General features: G+C 43.4%; 1 protein-coding gene across 1 annotated transcript in view; it reads left to right on the top strand.

Moving 5' to 3' along the window:
- Window positions 1-7,514: 7,514 nt before the first annotated feature.
- Window positions 7,515-21,494, top strand: part of LOC145981835 (uncharacterized) — a 52,869-nt gene continuing 38,889 nt past the window's right edge. The window contains exon 1 of the mRNA XM_083115276.1: window positions 7,515-7,622. Within this exon, the coding sequence (XP_082971402.1) occupies window positions 7,557-7,622 (66 nt within the window). The 5' untranslated portion in view covers window positions 7,515-7,556. The remainder of the gene's footprint in view (window positions 7,623-21,494) is intronic.

The following is a 21,494-nucleotide window of genomic DNA, read 5'->3' on the forward strand; positions in this document are numbered from 1 at the left end:
ATCGCCACTTCTAGTAGAGGAAATAAAGATTTCACCCGGAAATAATTGCAACACAAATGTTCTTTGTGCCAGATTGTGCGGAATGGTATAGTAAATAAGACATTAAAGCCACCTTACAAACGTATAGGGAAAATCCGCCATCTTGAAAAATGGCTGCAAAAATTCACTTTCAAAATTAAAAAAAAATATTATATCTCGAAAACGGTGCATTGTACACAAAAAGTGAAGATAACCAAACTAAAAGAGCAGAAAATTTGCTAAATTATGATTTTTGTTTGATAGAGCTATTATAAATATTAATTGAATTAGAAACATTCAAATATTTTCTTTAATTTTTAGAATTAGTGTAAATGTTGAATACCGACAAAAGTAACAGCAAATATGTAAGAAACTATGTAATTTACGTCCGCAAGTCACTGAACCAAATTCATAGCTTATGATTTCTTCTAGAGATTGTTTTTTTCTTTCGTGCCTTTAGAGTCAGGGATTGAGGAGATTGGTAGTTTAATGCAGAGTCATGTGTTTCCCTAAATTGACGTGTTCAGTTTCTTGTGATATTGGTGAGAACGTAATATATTGTTTTCTGCAGTGTTCCGTTCACTTGCGGTTGTCACCGACGGCTCCAGGGGGGGTACGATGGTACAGCCGTACCATTGTTTCACGGAAGTTGGGGCGACATGAAAGCAGAACGTAGCCGGATTTTATTTACTGAATGCATCCTTTGGGGTAAACTTGTTCTTGCGCATATTTGTTGCTATGCAGCATGCACGTTGCAAAGTTCAGACTGAAACACTTTGGAGATATGTAGAAGGGAAAAAATGCTAACATATCGTTCCTTTTGTTTGTTGCTTCAATCAACTTTCAACAATCGCGGGGAACCTGTCCTCAAACGTCAACAATCCCTTATAAGATCCATTCTCATTTTTACGAATTAAAATGTCGGTGTTTCTTTTTCCGTTCACTTAGGCAGGCTGCTGTTCGGAAGGACTTCTGGACGCTTTTGAACATTTTAATAATCTGCAACAATAAGCGGTACGATAAACATTTCGTAGTATTGCTTCCCTTCGGATACTCAGTTGTGGTCTGGTAGTGAGTGAATCGCATGCATTAGAAGAGCACGGTCTTAAGACTTTGCATATTTGTGATTTTTTCTTTTTGGTCTTCCGTTTTCGCAATCATTGAAAAGAGTACAGCAATGAAAAACCTGTCAGGGGCAGAAAATAGTAAAAGGCAGAGAGAACGGAAAGAGGCTACCTTGCGTCAGTCTACTTTCATGAATAATTTTCTGAAACGTTCCAAATCAGGTGAGTTATTGAAATCATTGAAAAACGGCCTACTTCTAGTCAATCATTTTTATACACTTTTCCCTAACAGTATCATAGTGAAAAAGTTTTTGCGATTCGAGTTTCGAAACTAGAGATATTGGCACGTGAATTTTGTATAACATTAGTTATGTCAGGTTTAGTGTTGTTTTTGTCTTTCCTTCACTCCTGCCTTTTTTCTTTTGAAATTACAATAAAATATTGCTGCAAGAATTGGACATTTGTTGGTAAAACTACGTATAGTATTAGGTACGCTAACTTCAAAACGAAACGTGAGTTAACCAACCTTTCGTCCGTGAAGTTAAGTTATTGAGAGACAATGAGAACACGTAACATTTCGCCCATGAGAAGAAAGTTAACCAAATCATACATTTTGGGCGAGTATTTGAGTGAAGCAGTCGTACATAATTCTATAGTTTCACCCATTTCTCATACTTCCGGTCGTCTTAATGATTCTAAAAGCAAGAAACAAATTCTCGTTTATCGTCTCCCAGAGAAAATAAAATATTAGGATTAGACATGTAATTATACTGTTCGGAACTCTGAAGTTCCCGATTTCATCTTTGTGGCTTCTAGTTTTTCTTTTTATGTTGGCATACTTAGGACCAAAAATCTTAATTTTCAGGGTTTAAACAGTAGCTAATGGGGAAGATGTTTGCAAAAATTATTATGCATTTTAGTTCATGAGCCAGCACCTCAAATTTAGGCAATCTGTACCACTTGGGAAGATGGGTTCTCATATGATTTTCTTTAAAGGTGTGGATGTCTGAAACTGGAAAATGTGTGATAGCATCTCATAACTCTTTGCTTTTTATATAATATTATTGAATTAGTAACCATAGCCGAAAAATAATGATTTTTCATATTTTTTATAAAACGCATATAAATTGATCACAATATTTGAATAAATAAATGTAATTTCATCAGACTTATTAAATTCAATTTTACTTTGTAATAATTATAACTACTAAGTGTAATAATATTAATATAACCCTTATAATAATAATATTTTTTTATTATATTGCTTATATACTGACATAGATTAAATGCGTAAGTTGTATTTACAATTTTCAATAAAAATAGTGGCTAAATCTTAAATATGAATGTATGTTATAGTTTAACATAAACAACATTTTATTATTTACGTTTATCATCATCATCTTCAGAATAGGTGTCATCACTCATTTATTATCACATGTGGGTAGTCTGAACTTGTCAATGCAACTGATGTTATTTAACAGAAGACGCAGTTTGTAGTTTCTAATGGATTGGTTGGTTAATTGATTTGGTGTTTCAAGTCCACTTTATACACAGTAAGCCTAATTGGGACTGGACCTACAGTTTAAAGTGGGATCCGAACCATTGTGCCATGTGTCTCCACCGGTTATCGAACCCGCGACCCCTTGATTACAAGTCGGTGACGCTATCAATGCACCATCGGGGAGGTAGTTTCTAATAGAGCTGCAAGCTCTAGATCTAACAGAGTTTAAGATACTGGCTGCCATTCCATCCAATCCATTACCAGCTCCTCTGCTCCATCGTGTTTTTCTCAATGTCCACCTTCTCCCACTTGGTCTAGGTGTAGTACGTGGATCATTCAGAAGACATCTCTTGCTTATAGCGGATTGATAATCGCACGTTAAGCATGTTTCTTGCAATTTGATAAATATCTATCTCACCCTTTGCACAGAATAGACGACATGTCATGTCATTCACACAATGTACGGAAGATTTCGGAGCATACAGTAAGCAGGAGAACGACACCATTTCATTGAGATCCCATTGATCTCTGAGGTTGCGAAAATATTTCCTGTGTTTGTCTGTTGACAGGAAGGATGCACTTACTTTTCCTTTTTCTGCAAATGCATATGGAGACTTATCATATCTCGAAAAACATTTTTAATAAGAATTGAAGCTATTTTCTTAACGTCAAGAACCCACATGGGTATTTTAGTACTATATTTCAGAAACAATTTAACCATGATTCTTTCATGGAATCTCAAACATACAATACACACATCTGAGCCTCTCATTGCCGCTTCATAACCCTCATTAGCAGCGCCAGAATTACCATAGCTTCTTCATGTTTACTGTTGAGATTGAGCAATTTGGGTCTCCCTTCAGATGTGATGTTCCATCATTTATCTCCAAAGTTTGCAAAGTGTTTTATTCAAAAGAGTTACAAAATGCTCTGGTTTCCTACATTCGTTAACAAGAAATACAATTAGAGTTGTTTTATTCATTACGTGACTTAGGAATTTCCTTCACTTTCTGACAATCTGGGAAGATGAGATGCTATATGACTGATGCTCGAGGTCTTCCCACGTGATTGTCCTTTCGGTGTTCTTTATGGACGTCTCATTGTACGTATCAAACAGACATCGATTCTTGGACTAGTATTTCCTTCTGGAAAGCAATGAACAATCATCTGCCCGAATTCCATTTATAATAGGATTCTTTCTAATTGCAGTAAGTATAAAAGTAAACTGTCCTTGCCCCTCCCCTCCACCACCTCGCTCACTTAAGACACCTAATGGCTGCTACTGTGTGCACACATTCCAAAACAACAGGAACAACATGTAAGAACCGCAAGTGAACGGAACACTGCAGAAAACAATATATTACGTTCTCATCAATATCATAAGAAATTGAACACGTAAATTTAGGGAAACACATGACTCTGCATTAAACTACATATCTCCTCAAACCCTGACTCTGAAGGCCCGAAACAAAAACCAATCTCTAGAAGAATTCATAAGCTATGAATTTGGTTCAGTGACTTTCCGACGTAAATTACATAGTTTCTTAAATATTTGCTGTTACTTTTGTCGGTAATCAACATTTACGCTAATTCTAAAAATTAAAGAAAATATTTTAATCTAATTCAATTAATATTTATGATAGCTCTATTAAATAAAAACCATAATTTTGCAAATTTTCTGCTCTTTTAGCTTGGTTATCTTCACTTTTTGTGTACAATGCACCGTTTTCGAGATATTATATTTTAAATTTTAAGGTGAATTTTTGCCGCCATTTTCCAAGATGGCGGATTTCCACCAAACATTTGGAAGGTGGATTTTTAATGTATTATTCACTGTACCATTCCGCACAATCTGGCACCAAAAACATTTGTGTTGCAATTATTTCCGGGTTAGGCCATTTTTTGCCCTTCCTTCCCTCTACTATACTCCGTGTTGTATTAATACACTCACGGAGTCTTGAAATCCATTGCAGACATCAGCATTGAAGTTGGAATTGGCTGGACTTCTTCCTTAATTCTTCTCTTCAGGGTGTTAGGGATACGCGTTCAAAAACTCGGCTCCATACTCTGTCTCATGCATCTCTAGAGCGAGCGATCGAAAACAAGTCTCTGCGCAAGTAGTGACGCGAGACGGGTTAGCCTGGGTACACGTGCCAGGGAACGGGATTTCAGGGTGGCGGAAAGCGCATGCAGTTATCAGCCTTTGCAGCAACATGAACTGCTTCATCTCTCCCCTTATGTGCGGCTTTGCTTTAGAGATTCCCGAGATAAGAGTATAGATACTCCCAGAGAAAGAAATCGCAGGCAGTCATATCGGGTAATCTTGGAAGCCGCGCTATGTCCACGAAACGTGAGACAATTCTGCCAGGAACACATTACGTTACGTTGCCATTGTATCTCGAGCGGTACGTACAGTTGCTCCGTCTTGCTGAAAATAAACTACCTACTTCCGTATTGTGTCGTTCTGGTACTCTTACATGTCCCCCAGTGTTAAACTGCTGTTGAAATTTACGCTGCAGAGCTACCATACAATGATTACTTTTAAAATACGCCTCTACCACAAAAGCACGGTGTTCAGGGTCCAACGCTCCATTGGTAAAGAAATGGCATCCCTCATGTTCTTATCTAGCATCAAGGGTTTCATCCTTACTGCGGGGCCGTCGGGAATACCAACCTTTGAAAGTAGTAGATATACATCGTGTCCCAAAAGATACTTTAGAACTTTGATGTCAAACAGCACAACTTATAATTGACACAGAGGAATATACTTTGTTGTAGGTGATTCACCAACGCCAGAAGTTTTTATTGTTAGATAAGATAGTGCACCACCACACTCGGCCTTAGACGTGAGAGATGTCCTGGATAGGAAATTTTCCAGCACGTTGGATTGGAAGAGATGGTCCACTTGCCTGGCCTCCTAGATCCCCTGAGATCACGAGCACACTCGGCCTTAGACGTGCGAGATGTCCTAGATAGGATATTTAAAGCACGTTGGATTGGAAGAGATGGTCCACTTGCCTGGCCTCCTAGATCCCCTGAGATCAGCAGCACACTCGGCCTTAGACGTGAGAGATGTCCTGGATAGGATATTTAAAGCACGTTGGATTGGAAGAGATGGTTCACCTGCCTGACCTTCTAGATCCCCTGAGATCATCAACCACACTCGGTTAGACGTGAGAGATGTCCTGGATAGGATATTTCCAGCACGTTGGATTTGAAAGATGGTCCACTTGCCTAGATCCCCTGAGATCATCACCACACTCGGTTAGACGTGAGAAATGTCCTGGATAGGATATTTCCAGCACGTTGGATTTGAAGATATGGTCCACTTGCCTGGTCTCCTAGATCCCCTGAGATCATCACCACACTAGGTTAGACGTGAGAGATTTCCTTGAAAGTATATTTCGAGCACGTTGGATTGGAAGAGATGGTTCACTTGCCTGGCCTTCTAGATTCCCTGAGATCATCACTACTCTTGTTTAGACGTGAGAGATGTCCTGGATAGGATATTTCCAGCACGTTGGATTGGAGAAGATGGTCCACTTGTCTGGTCTCCTAGATCCCCTGAGGTCATCACCACACTCGGTTAGACGTGAGAGATTTCCTTGAAAGTATATTTCGAGCACGTTGGATTGGAAGAGATGGTTCACTTGCCTGGCCTTCTAGATTCCCTGAGATCATCACTACTCTTGTTTAGACGTGAGAGATGTCCTGGATAGGATATTTCCAGCACGTTGGATTGGAAGAGATGGTCCACTTGCATGACCTCCTACATCCCCTGAGATCACCAACACACTCAGTCTTTGACCTGAGAGATGACCTGGATAGCATATTTCCAGCACTTTGGATTGGAAGAGATGGTCCACTCGCCTGGCCTCCTAGATCCCCTGAGATCACCAGCACACTCGGCCTTAGACGTGAGAGATGTCCTAGATAGGATATTTAAAGCACATCGGATTGGAAGAGATGGTCCAATTGCCTGGCTTTCTAGATCCCCTGAGATCGTCACCACACTCGGTTAGACGTGAGAGATGTCCTGGATAGGATATTTCCAGCACATTGGATTGGAAGAGATGGTCCACTTGCCTGGCCTCCTAGATCCCCTGGAATTATTTTTGTGGTGATTTGTCAAAGACAAAGTTTACAGAACGCCTGTTGACAGGGATGTGCTAGAGAGGGTATAGACAGAGTTGGAATTTCGATTAAATGTTGTACGCGTCACCAGAGGTGTGCATGTTGAAGTGTACTAATGCGTTGGTAAATCAAATGGGGCATGGTTTGTTTCTGCATGTCAAGTACAAGTAGTCCTTTGTGACATCAAAGCTGTAAAGTACCTTCAAGGATGCCCTGTATATTGCCTGACCGTGTATTTTTAGAATTTACTTCATTAAAATTACATTAACTAGATTAACTATTTAATAGCCGTTAATGTTTGTAAAGCTCTCATGGTCACTTTTACAGTAGATATATATGGCAGCCGAAATTTACGATCTTAGACCGTTATTTGTTCAAGACAATAGAACGATAATAGAGCGACAAACAATAGATGAAAATACGAGTACAAAAATATGAATTTTCGCGTCTCAATATGCATTGTTTAAAATATTAGCGAAAAGTAAGTCAACAATAGTCAAAATCGAATTGGAAATGTGTTCCTTGTTTCTGGTTATTGTTAAGAAACTTTCTTTAAAGGATAAATGTGCTTCAAATCCAGATTGCTTAAGTAATACTGAATAAACAATGGCAAGTAATTTTTATATTAACAATAGCTGTTGAAACCTGAGAACAATCGAAATATATTAACCTTTTTATTGAATTAATTCCTGCAACAATGAAAATAATGTCGGAGTCATAAAACCAGTGATTGAAATAGCTATAAATCAAGCTCTATATATCCGTTGCTAGATATATTTATTTACTATGATGGAAAGAGAGACATTTGAATCAGGTGATAGAGTAAGAAAAGTTGAAAAATGAAGGCATGTATAGGTCTAATTTTTTTCTGCCTAATATTTACTTTCAAAGGGACAACGTCTGAGGTAAGAGCTCATAAATGATCTTTATTGGTTTGTAGCGTAAAAATGGACATAATTGGCTGCTTTTTAGTAATCCTACACTTTTCAAGCCCCGCCTTGTTCGTTGCACTTTCTGGTACTAGGTGTAGTGCAGGTGTATCCTGGAGTCAGGCTGGTGCAAGGAAATGACGTTCAACCAAGTAGACGAATAGCGGTGTTCAAGTTCAGAAGATTCAACAAATGCCTGTCTGCTGCTTTAAACATTCGTTTGATTAGTTAGCAGGCACCACGTGACCATACACCACACCGCCCCAGAACGTAGTGCAAACGTTCTCTCGGAGGAGGCGGACACTCATTACGGTGCCCCCCCGCGAACTTTCGGCGCCCAGCACACTGCCCTCAGAAATTACGGTCCTACCATACACCGATGAGTCATTACATTATGAAGATGAACCCGGGAACATTTAGCGTGCCTGGAACGCGTAGAGTAACACGAGACACGTTGACAGCATGGTATGTATATATTGAGAATGTTTACAGGCTCGGTGTTACTTGTGTCTCCGGCGTCAGACTTGGGAAAGTGGCTGATCTCTCCCAGTTTGATAGAGGCCAGAGTAGACCCAGTGTCCGGGTACTGAGTCATCATTTGGGGCTCGTGGGGCTCGATCGCCTTAATGGATTTCTCTCGTAAGGCGCAGTGTTGCCAACTCCTTACCCAAAAAAATCACCAAGGTTGTGGCGCTCGTCGTAGCCTTTTATGATGTACATTTTGAGGGCAGAGTTGACAACACTGTGGGCTCACTGTAGCCTTTTATGAGGGGGGGTTTATTGCCCTCTGTTTACATCTGGCAACACTACCGTAGATTGACAGTGTTGTTAACCTACTGGGTTTTTTTTCACTGTAAATTTTTATCAAAGAACCTGAGGGGTCCATGTATTTTTTATGTCTGGCAATACTGTTGGGGGGCCTAGTGTTGGCGACACTGTGGGTTTTTACTGTAGCCTTTTATGAGGGGGGGGGGTTTATTGCCCTCTGTTTACATCTGGCAACACTACCGTAGATTTTTTGACAGTGTTGTTAACCTACTGGGTTTTTTCACTGTAAATTTTCATCAAAGGACCTGAGGGGTCCATGTATTTTTTATGTCTGGCAATACTGTTGGGGGCCTAGTGTTGGCGACACTGTGGGTTTTTACTGTAGCCTTTTATGAGGGGGGTCTATTGTCCTCTTTTTACATCTGGCAACTTTATTGGATGTTTTGTTTGAGGCTCGGGTTTTACCAACCCATCCGAAGAAAATTCCACTATGTGATTTTTTACTGGCTAAGCTAACCTACAAATAGAAATTGGCAACACCGACGAGTCTTGAATTATCATTTGAGGCTCGTCGGTGTTGCCAACCCACTCTACAAAAATTCTACTATATGATATTTTGAAGCCTTTCACGGTGTATGTTAACCTCACAATCAGTGTTGCCAACTCGGGGCGAGGCGTAGCCTTTTATGGTGTATGTTAACCCTACCAGCAGTGTTTCCAACTCGTCGTAGCTTTTCACGGTGTATAATTTTTACACGCGCGCGCGTGTATTGTGACGAATGCACTCTCTCATCCTTGAAGGATGAATGCACCTTATCGTAATTTTCCAACTGTGGGACCAAATGTTTATATATCGTGACCTTTGTAAACCTTTTTCGGGAACAATGTGTCGCGCACACACGCGCGCGCGCGTGCCTGTATTGTGACGCAAGCAAACAAAAAAAAACTTTGCCTGTTATTACAAAAAAAAACTTTGACCGTATTCTTAAATAACTAACAAGGACAATGAATCTTTTTGGCTTCCACAAACAGATCAACATGGAGACTGCACCGCCAAATTTCAATAACCTCTTACCTTCCGTGTTATCTAAACTCAATGGTTTACTGATTGTTCATCTCAACAGCATTTGGACGAAACTGAATGACGATGTGGGCAAGATGTTTTATGTTTTTAATAACAATTTACATTTCTACGAAATTCCGATCGACGGGAAACTTCAAATCACCGTGAATCCGGAAAACGCAGACGAAATCAAAATTTCTACCGGCAAGAATATTTTTCGAATCAAGCACGACAAGATGCTTTCTAACATTACGTACGATGTTTCTGCAGGAGATTATCTTTACATGGAACTTCTCGGAGATTACGACAAACTCATTCCTCTTTTTGTAGAATTACGAATCGTCTATCCTATTATAAATAACCGTTAACCAAAAATGCCTAACGACATTTTCGGCAACACCAAGCGTGTAGACCACGCAGAAGAGATTCTCATGTTGGACATTCGAGTTAAGAAGTTGAGGACCGATTTGATTGCTTTGCAGGAGACCTTAAACAAAAGTTTAGAGTCGGAAATCGCTACGCTCCAAACGCAATGTCTCGACCCCATTCTGAAAATCGATTCCGAACTGAAAACGCTCATAAAAAATTATGTCGACGTACCTTCTTACGACAGCGTTCAAAATATACAGTTGAGCGTGGATTCGCTTCAAAATGATTTGGCCAAATTACAGCAATTTCAATCGAAAAATGAAGATTTGGAAAAACTGAAACTCGAAATCGAAGAACGAACTTCCGCAATAGAAAAGAATTTCTCTGAACTTCAAACCGTCGTGAACGATATAGATGCAGAACGCTTACATGTCGTCGTTTCCAAATTACAAGAAGAATTCACCAGCACGTTGGAAGAAATTAAATTAAAGTTGCAGACTTTGGAAGATACAATGACGAACCTACCATCGTCGGACGAACTGCAGGTCATCGGTAAAAGCGTCGCGAACATAAAAATTCAATTGGAGGCCTATCAAGATTTCGAACACATTCAAACCACCATCGCCACGCTTCAGGCGTCCTTGGAATTGATCAACGAAGAAATTAAAAATATTCACGCTGAAGCAAGAGCGTTGACGAGCATTCAAGACACGTTGGGCACGGTTCAGCAGAAGATCGAATATTTAGAAAATTTGAACGTCGAAACGAATCTCGCTCATTTTCATCACGTACTCGACAACATACAGGGTGACTTGGAATCGTTACGGACGAGCGTACCTTCGAGCGAAGATTTGGAAAAATTGAAAACGGCGGTGACGGCACTATCCGATTCGAAAGACATCAAAAGTTCATTGAGCGATCTCGAGAGTAGGGTGGCCAATCTCCCCACCTCCAAAGAATTACACGCTTTGAAAAGAAACATATCTCGAATGCTGAAACGACTAGAAACGGAAACGGCGAACGTGGAACAGATTCGAGACGAAATTAGTTCGCTGGTGTCGACGCTGCCCACTTCGCAGAGCGTCGCCGACCTTCACACGCAGTTTACAGAGATGCGAAGGATCGTGAACGATCTTACCGAGAAGAGCTCGAAATTGAATCAAGTCGAGAACCTTCAGAACATTGTCGTCAACATCAGAGATCAAGTTGGAGTGCTGGAGTCCACGCAGGAATCGACGCTGGCCTCTTTCTGTGCCAAGTTGCAAGAACTCAACGAAAACTACAAGCAGTTGAACGTGGAAGTGAAAATCAAACCGTCGTTTTCTACCGTAACGGATACCATAGTCGAGCATTTGCTGCCCATCGAAAATAAACTCGGACACGTTCACAGTAATCTGCTCGGCGTCGACACTAAATTCGCCAAATTGTTCACCTTGCAAGCCATCGAAATCAACAGCGTACCCAATCAGCAGAGAATCTCCACGTTCGTCGAAGGTAACAAACTGTACATGTTGCATCCTTATCATCCGTACTACAAGTTTTTCCTCGATGGCACGATTCAGATAAACGAATTTTCGTACTGGTCTCACGGTAGAAAAGCTAGCGTTCCCACCATGACTTTGATATCGAATCGTGGTGTCCAGAAAGCAGGAAACATTCCTCTGGCACGTTGGAACGAAACGCGCAACATATATGAAATACACGAAGACGAAGATCTTACCGTTTTCGACGTGAGTGCCGGCGATAAGCTGATCATTCAAAACACGAGCGAAGTGCCACCCTCTTTGAATCCCATCACGCTTGTGCTTCTCTTGAAACGTAATCTCTAAAAAAAATGTCTAGGCAAGCCATCGTCGAAGAATTGCATAAACCTGCACGCCGTAACTACGAACGTTTGGCTGTGGTAACCAAGGGCATCGACGACCTCTGGCAAAGCGACCTCGTGGAGATGAGTAGCGGCAATTTGAAAAACGTGCATAAATTGAACAAGGGCAACAAGTATCTTCTCACCGTCATAGACACGTTTTCGAAATTCGCATGGGCTCTACCTTTGAAGGCGAAAACGGGAACATGCGTCACGGAAGCATTCAAATTAATTTTTCGCGAAAGCGGTGGCAGACGACCACGGTTTCTGCAAACAGACAAAGGGAAGGAATTTTACAACGCCGTATTCCAAAAGTTTATTCAAAAACACAAGATTCAACATTATTCGACCTTCAGTCACATCAAAGCCAGCATCGTGGAAAGATTCAATCGAACCTTGAAAACACACATGTGGAAACGATTCACGCTTCGGGGAAATTACAAATGGGTCGACATCCTGCCGGAACTCGTCGACACCTATAATGATACGGTACACAGAACAATAGGCATGAAGCCAGCCGACGTTACCAAGTCCGACGAGCAGCGTTTAATTTCTACAGTTTACTGTCCAAAGTACACACCCACGACAAAAAAGCTAAATACAAAATTGGAGACCGGGTGAGGATCAGCAAATTCAAACGCACCTTCGAGAAGGGATTCACAAAAAATTGGAGCACGGAACTCTTTACGGTGGTTCTAGTTTTACCCGGAAACCGACACACGTATATAATAAAAGATAGTAGCGGCGAGATTTTGAAAGGAAGATTTTACGAAGAGGAACTCTCTAAAACAAAACACCCCGACACGTACCTCATCGAGAAAGTATTGCGTAGGAAAGGTGACAAACTTTTGGTCAAATGGCTGGGACTTCCGGAAAAGAGTTGGATCGACGCGAACGAAGTGATCTTGTAAGTACGTGGAACGTGGTGAAGCGTCTACCGGATCCGGAAAGTCAAACGAGAAAAAAAAGAACGGTGAGTTGCTTCCCGACAGCATCCGCTGTCTGATCGTAGGTCCTTCGGGGTGTGGGAAAACGACACTGCTCGTGGACAATTTTCTCCTCGCACCGAATTGGTTAGATTGGAAGAACAGGCACCTGTACGTGTTCTCGAAAAGTTTGGAGCAATCCAAATACCAGCAACTGATGAAAGTGTACGATGGTCTGGACATTGCAACGTTCGCCTCGGAAATAAAACCACTCGACGATTGTTGTGAAAATTCAGTCGTTGTGTTCGACGACGCCATCCTGGAAAATCAAAATGAAATTCGCAACTTTTTCACGCAAGGTCGTCACAAAGGAATGGATTGCTTCTACCTAGCTCAAACGTTTTCCAAAATTCCAAAACAGTTAGTACGCGACAACGCTAATTTCATATGTTTGTTTCGTCAAGATCACACCAACCTCAAGCACGCGTACGATGACTACGTAGGCGGAGACATGAACTACAATCAATTTTCGGAAGGCTGCTCTTCTTGCTGGAACAGTGACGATTTCGGATTCGCTACGATCGACATGACGAGGAAACCCAACGACGGAAAATACAGAAACAAAATCAACGACTTTCTAAACGTTGCAACGTTGTGAGAAACGACGTGTATAAATAACGTCATGACGAAACGAAAAATCGAAGACGAAAATCTCAAGCTTCGCGATTACCTCGCGAAACGCTTCAAAGGTTGGAAATCCGAGAATCGCGGATTCTACGAAGAGAAGAAACGTCAGGATCAACCCGTGATCGATGCCATCAGCAGTCTAGGTAAAGAAATTAAAAGTGTCACGGAACAAAATAAAAATTTGATCAACGAACTCGTACCGCTCGCAGCTAAAAGTTACGCCGTACCCACACCCATTTCGAGCATTCCTTCGACGCCGTTCGAACTGAAGGATGCACCGGCACGACGTCGAGCCATAGGCAGCACGTCTTCGGATAAAATCGAGTTGGGACCTTTGGCACGAGACTACCTGAGCACGGGGAAATTCGACAAGGATGAAGTGTTCGGATTGTATCCTAGCATGGAAACCAGCGAAGGCGGCGGTGTGGTGTGGAAGATTGGGAAATCGAAGGTGACCTTCGAAGGCAACGACATTAAAGTCAATTTAGGCGACAAGGATAGTTGGAACAGGTATCCGGGTACGGTGGGACTGTGGGAACTCGTTGCCAAAAAGCAGCCGAAAGATTACACCGACGAAGATTACCAAAGTTACAAGGAAATTCTGATCATGACGGATGCCTTGTACCAGAACAACGACGCCTCGCAGAATAGGGTGAAATCGAGCAGCGGCGAGAAGTACAGGAATCTCATCAAACCGATTTGGAACCAGGTCAAAACAGGCAGCGGCGTCAAACGCTACAACACGTTACCCAAAGAATTCGTTTGGGTGGACGACGTTAGGAAACTCGTGGACCGATTGTTGGTGATAGCCGGCGAAGAGAATGCAGGCAATCGTAATTTCTACAACGAGAAGGTTGGCATCGTGGACATGATCAGCACGAAACTTTCCAACTTCATCGTGAACGACGACAAGGGCATAGGTTACCTGATCAAAATCATCAACACGCTGCCTCCGAAATTTTGGAACGTGGCCGAAGGAAAGGGACTCGTGAACGACATCATCAACAAGTTACCTTTCGAGATGCATCTACCTGGCTACCAGTACTGCGGACCGGGTACCAAACTCGAGAAAAGATTGGAGAGAGGAGACAAGGGTGTGAATCCGTTGGACGCGGCATGCAAAGATCACGACATCGCTTACAACACCACGCAGACGGATCTGGACGCACGTCACGAAGCAGACAAAAAATTGGAACATGCAGCTTTCGAAAGGTTCGTGAGCAGAGACGCATCGCTGGGTGAACGGGTCGCCGCACTGGGTACCACCATCGTTTTCATGTCCGACTCGTTACCTTCAAGCGTTAAAAGAAGAGAATGCGGAGTAGTCAACTTGGACGGTCAAGAAAATCCAGGCACGCATTGGATATGTTACCACAAAAACGACAATGATAAAGCATTCGTTTTCGATTCTTTCGGAGGTGTTCCACCTACAAATTTAATTCATTATCTGAAAACGAACAAAACCTCTATATACTACAACGACGAACGCATTCAAAATTTCGGAGACGTGAACTGCGGTCATCTCTGCCTCTCCGTGCTCGCGTTTCTCTCTAAAATAAATAACCCTACGATCGAGGATTTCCAGAAAGCATTGTGGAAACTCAAACAGCATCACTAGGATGGGCGTGTTCCATCTCACGAGCGAATCATCGATCTTGAAACTCACGCTGCACGACGACATCGTCTATCCTAAATCCGTGGCTCTGCGTGCATTCTACAGCATGTACCTCATACCTAACGTCACGCAGCACAACAACAAAATTAGCGTCGGAAGCGAACACATCGTCGTCACGCCAGGACAATACAATCTTTCCACTTTGCAAGCTCAATTACCCAAAGGCACATACCTTTCTCAAAATTCGGTCACGCACAGAGTGGAAATCCTATCCGCTACGGAGACCGTGGACCTGGGCACCATGGGAGAACTTTTAGGTTTCGAGAACAACCACCCAAAACTCGAAGCTGGCATCAAGCACGTAGCAACCAACATTCCTAAATTCTTGGCCATAGAGACTCTGAACGTACACTGCAACGTGGCGGAAGGTATGATCACGAAATCTTCGGACGGATTATTAGGAAGTCACAAGCAGACGGGAATCATAGCCACTTTCAAACCAAGTTCCGAGTTCATGGAACCGATCATCTACACGCCCTCTTCGCCGATCTATTTTCCAGTATGTCGCAACCGCATAGACGACATAGAGTTGGTGGTGACGAACGAGAAAGGAGACGTGGTGGATTTCGCAGGTGCCACTACGACGGCCATCGTGGAGATCAACGTATAATAAATAACCATACATGTAAAATGGAGCAAATCGAAAGTCACGAATTGCAATCTTTCCCTCCCAACCGTCGCACGTTCGCCAATCTGAACGAAGCGAACAGGGAGATCGAATACGACGTGGACATAGGCGACGGGTTCGTTCATCCTCACAGAGCGGACCTCTACCTTCAATTCGACGTGGTGAAGAAGGAAAGCGGAGACGCGTTTCCCGCAGCAGCAAACTTGATACTCGTGGACAACTTCGTGCCTCACCTGTTCTCGCAGGTGGAGGTGAGGAAACACATCACCGTCATCGACAGAATAGATTATCCAGGCATCACGTCGACGGCAGTGGGAACGTTGAAATTATCCAAAACGGACGCAGCGTACTACCAGGCCGGGGGATTCGAAGCCGGGACCAAAATATCGACGAGAAGTCACACGGTGCTCTTTCCCATGCGTCTGCTGCCTGGTTTCTTCTCGGACTACAAGGAGATCATGTGGAAGGGAGGACTGAGGGTCACGTTTCGAAGAGCGGCCAACGACAACGACGCACTGATGCGATACGCTACTTTGGGTCCGGACGGCACCACGCCGATAACCAACACTTTACCCGAAGCAGCGAAATGCGTCATCCGGAGCATGGAATTGAGAATGCCGGTGGTGGAATACGAAACGAACTACGCCCTCAAGTACAAAGCGGAGATCTTGAAAAGTCCGCAGGTGCCGATTCACTTTCACGGTTACCAGTGCGTGCAGAAGATGGCGTCGGGAAGTCACATGGAATTCGACGTGACGACACAGTTCAACAACATACAGTTCGACATGCCAGATTTCGTCGTAGTGCTTTTTCAGACCGGACGCGATAACGATCAGGAAAAAGATTCCAGCAAGTTCGACGACTGCAAGATCAAGAACGTTTATCTGAAGAACGGTAGGAACGAAGTGTTCCCGCGCGAGAATTACAACCTCGACATGACCAAAGACGATTACCTCAAACTTTACGAAGCTTACACGGCTTACAAACGCGTGACCGAAGGAAGCGTGGACGTGTACTACGCGCCCAGCGAATTCAAAGCACGGAGACCCATGACCGTCATCAACACATCTAAGAGGAAGCAAGTGGTGGTCAACGATCGTACCAACATCAAGATTGTTTGCGAGTTCCACGATGCCTTGCCTGCAGATACTCTGTGCAGTGTCATTCTTATTGCAGAGAAAACATTTGTCTATGACGTCAAGAATGAAAGAGTAACTGAACAGTTTTAAATAAATAATAAAAAAAATAGCACACAATAAGAAATGTGGAATTTTATATATATAAGTACAAATTGCAATTAGCAGTTTCCAGAAGTTTAATTTTGCTGTGCCATGCATGCATGTAATCGAGGAAGTGGAAGTAAATTAAAATTGTTTTTTTTTCGCATTGCCTATTACTTTTTGTTACACTCTGGGCAGGTCTTACTAGTTTGGAGGCGATAGTGGCCCCACGGAAGTGTATGGACCCCACATTCAAGAATACACCTCTTGTCGTCGTGTGCATCCAGAGCAACTTTCCTGACAATATTAGTTGTAAGCACATGATCGACGCTTTGGATACGATGCTCTTTTTGTAGAATGGGCGATTTTTTTCTGAGGCACTCGAGGTAATCCTCAAACTTGAGGTGCTCCCGAACCACTTGCCTGCTTACACCCTTTGCCTTTTTTGTTACAGAACCCTCAGCCCGGATCGCATAGGCTTTGGCACGAAGTCCAGCAAACTCCACAATCACATCCCCGTCTTTCTCGTCCTTGAGTTTGCCGGGTATTTTTTTGTTCCGGGGCAGAATTCCATACCGGTTTAGCTGGGGATAGCCCGATGTGTCGAAGAGCTTGACAAGAGCTGGAACTTTGGCTGTATCACCATACGCATCGGCCGTGCGAACATGGTACACCAAGCTGTCTGTGTCTGTGTAGAGGAGCGAGATATTGTGGTTGTAGTGTGCACGTAGTATGCCGTAATATGTCTCGAACATGCACAACTTGCTCAGATCCAAAACTGCAGCTCCCACATAGATGGGCTTGTTGAGTAGCACCTTGCCCCGGTTCATGTGAATCAGAGACATCTGTTCGTTGTAAATTGTTCGAGACCTGAACAGTGGGCTTGCAACAAGTCGACGACACTGTGTTTTCTTCGTCACCAACCTCACATCAACGCGATTTCGCACATTCTCCATGGTCTTCCCAAATACCGCATTGTTCATTAATTTGAAAAAATCGCGATCAAGTTCCGAAGTGGCAGCAGTGCGATGGTTGGTGTTCAGTTCGATGTACGGCTTCAACCATGGAGACTGCCTGAACAAGAGCACGTGGTAAACTGCTTTGACCGAGACCCCTTGCTGCATTAACCACTGGAGGTTCCGGTAGTGTAGCACATAATGCTTTTTGGGCTCCAAGTCCATGACTAGCTTCGGTTGATCCGAGCCAGGTGGACACTTCAATTCCGGAGCAGGCGAGAGGTCACAGAATGTATCCTGCAGCTTCTCGGGGAAGTCAAGGTCCACCTCGGCAAAAAACCCAAACTCGTCGCACTCTTTTTCGATGTCGTGGTATAAAGGATCAACCCACTTAAACTGTCCTGTTGGGAGTGGCTGCATCATGGAGTGCCCGTAAAGATTATTCACGTCAGTGTACATGATGTAGCTTGATGGTTGGGAGGGGTCGTAACCAGTGGCCATGTGGTGATTGTTGGCGTGTGCGAAGCGTTGCGACACTTGGACCATGCCGCCCCGGATAGCTCTCTCGATGAAAAGCATGATATCATTATCGGAGATAAGTGAAAGTTTAACTTTAGTCAGCAGGAGCATGGCCGACCATGCCAGTCCAGGAAGGCTGTAAAAATATACAGGGTCCAGGTTGTAAATATTTATCGCAGTCGCCCGAAACGCCTGGAACACATCGGCAAGAAGCGTCACATCAAGCTTCAGGTATGCATCGTGGTAATCACCGAAAGTTCGGCAACCCAACTCGACCCACATAGACTGAGCATGCTTGTACTCCTCGTCGGTAATACCAGAACCTCTCAGCTGGCTGTAGAACTTATCCTGGGGAGGCAGCAACTCTTCTTCGAACTTGGAAGGGTCTGTGACGTATTCGTAGGGGTAGACCCCTTTACGTCTGATGAGTGCGACATCTAAGTTCGGGAAACTTGATGTAGTAATGGCTAGTTGGTCGTCTCTGAGCTTCCCAGCAAGAGCATCGAGGCTTGCCTGGAGGAACCTCAGAGAGTCGAGGAACCGAAGCTCGATGCTGCTGCTTGAGTTGGGGATCGGCACCCACTTGCTGATGCTAATATAATGCTCCTCGTTCTGTGCCAGGACATTGATTCTCGCATTGTCGTACCCTAGATGTGTAACCAAGTGATGGAAATCATATCCCGAGCCATTGTGAAAAAAGACCGGTATGAAGCGCGGGTCCCTGGCTCTCAAGTTACATCTGTTGCACCACGGGCCAATGTAGCTTCCGCTCCCATAATGGTCATGGTGGTGGACCTTTTTGTTATCGTCAGTGAAGACCGAGTTGCAAACAGGACAATTTAGAGCCATTTCGTGCTGATGCTTGTTTTTGGGAGACAGAGGCAGCATGGGCTTGGGGGCCAACAGCACCTTCCCTATCTTGATGGCTTCCTGTTGCATTCTCTCCAGGAAGTGTTTGACCGGGTCGGGACCGCGATACACATAGGGCTCGGAGGCAATATGTTGGTCTCGCCACACCACAACATAGGAGTAACTCGAGGCCTCGTGGATTTGGAAAGGAATGGTAGAGGATGTTTCGGGGTTGGGCTCGCAGTTAGACAGAGGTTGAAGAAAGGCCTCGAAGTCTGCTACAATATAGGCAGGATGCTTCACCATAGCACTGTGCATGCGAAAGCACTCTACTGCACCAGGTTCGGGCAGGATAATTGGTGCAGGCTTGTTGGTACCACAATAGAGCATGTGGCGAGCTAGCTTCTCAGCAGCAATGTTGGGTCCTCTGATGTACCGGTAACCCTGCTGTTCTCGATTATAAAATATAGCCAAGCACCTGCGACACACCTCGACGTGGGTTTTGTCTTTGCTCCGTTGGCTCGAAACAAGCCGAGAGAGGGAACGGATAAGGGTGTAATGGTGATGGGTTTCGTCCTTGATGAGCAGGAGGTTGATTTCTCGTACCTCGTTGTTGTTGCTCACGTTGCTCACCCGGATGGGATGGACCTCATTTTTGTTCTCGGTGAGACCGTAAACATTGATGGCTAATTGCAGGCCCAACAAGTCACGAGCACGAACCTCAAACTTGCGAATATGCGAGACTTCTACAGGGTGGGCAATCCCGGCCATTGCAACCTCCAGTTCCGACTCATACTGCTTGTAGTGGTTAACACGGCGTGGACTGTTTTCCCTAGGTATAGGGTGTAATGCTGCCAGCACCGACCAGAGGAAACATTTGGTGTCTTTGTTCTGAATATTGAGAACAGCTTTCCTTGCTTCAACCTCGGGTGGCAGGGCAATATAGCTAGACCCTGCCAGTGGCAGGAACTTGTTAAGTGTCAGACAAAGTTCGTGGGGGTCGCCACACAGCGAACCGCCCGAGCCTTCAGCCTGATGCTCCTCATGCTTTGCCACAAGCTCCTCGACAAACTTGTCGTAGATGCTGTCGAGGTCAGTGACATCTGCCTGATGCAGTGTTTTTGCTTTTGTCGCATGGAAGAATTTATATATTTCATCAGACGGTTTCTTATACTTGCAGCATAGCACAGCATAGAATTTAGTGGAGTATGTAGCCAATGCATCGTTGAGGATGGATATTATCTTAGCTCGCTCGCTCTCCAGAAAACTACGCACATCGCAGAAGCTGTCTGATGTTATGTTAAAGTCTTCTAATAAATGCTCAAACGCAAATCGGTCTGCTTTCTTCGTCAGCTTGACGCGTTTGGTAGGTGGCGATGCATCGAGGGAGGTTACTTCTACCTTTCGCTTGGAAGGTTGCGGTAGAGATGTTCCAGTGCTCTTGCAAGTAAGCTGGTGTCGCTTGAAGTTGTCAATAGAAAAATTTATTCCACACTTAGAGCACAGTTTGGTCGCACATATTCGCTTTCCCGGCACACAAGTACGACAGTGCCTTTGAAAATGTTTACTTGACACAGCAATTTGGCACGTAGGGCAATTTTTTTCAGAACGCATAATGCAGAGATTTTTTGGGGGTATGTTATTTAATACCTAATGCTGTGCAATGCAAAATATAATTGTTCACTTTTTTTTAACTATTTTCTATGACCTTACTTGGGTTTTTTTTTTCGCCAAATTATATGCTTGTAGTCTCCTATACAATACAATATACGTACAATATTTGTCAACAGTATCATATTTGAGCAGGTCGCTTGTCACCTAAACACTACAGCTCACAGGTTGGTAAAATCTGACATGAAAGCAGATAATACGCTTATGCCTTATTTATATATAATTTTCACGGGCCGTTCAATATTGTCAACAGTATCATATTTGAGCAGGTCGCTTGTCACCTAAACACTACAGCTCACAGGTTGGCAAAATCTGACATGAAAGCAGATAATACGCTTATGCCTTATTTATATATAATTTTCACGGGGCGTACAATATTGTCAACAGTATTATATTTGAGCAGGTTGCTTGTCACCTAAACACTACAGCTTACAGGTTGGTAAAATCTGACATGAAAGCAGATAATACGCTTATGCCTTATTTATATATAATTTTCACGGGGCGTACAATATTGTCAACAGTATTATATTTGAGCAGGTCGCTTGTCACCTAAACACTACAGCTTACAGGTTGGTAAAATCTGACATGAAAGCAGATAATACGCTTATGCCTTATTTATATATAATTTTCACGGGGCGTTCAATATTGTCAAC

This window comes from Lepisma saccharinum, chromosome 30 (assembly GCF_977018435.1).
Source record: "Lepisma saccharinum chromosome 30, izLepSacc3.1, whole genome shotgun sequence".
Taxonomy (NCBI): domain Eukaryota; kingdom Metazoa; phylum Arthropoda; class Insecta; order Zygentoma; family Lepismatidae; genus Lepisma; species Lepisma saccharinum.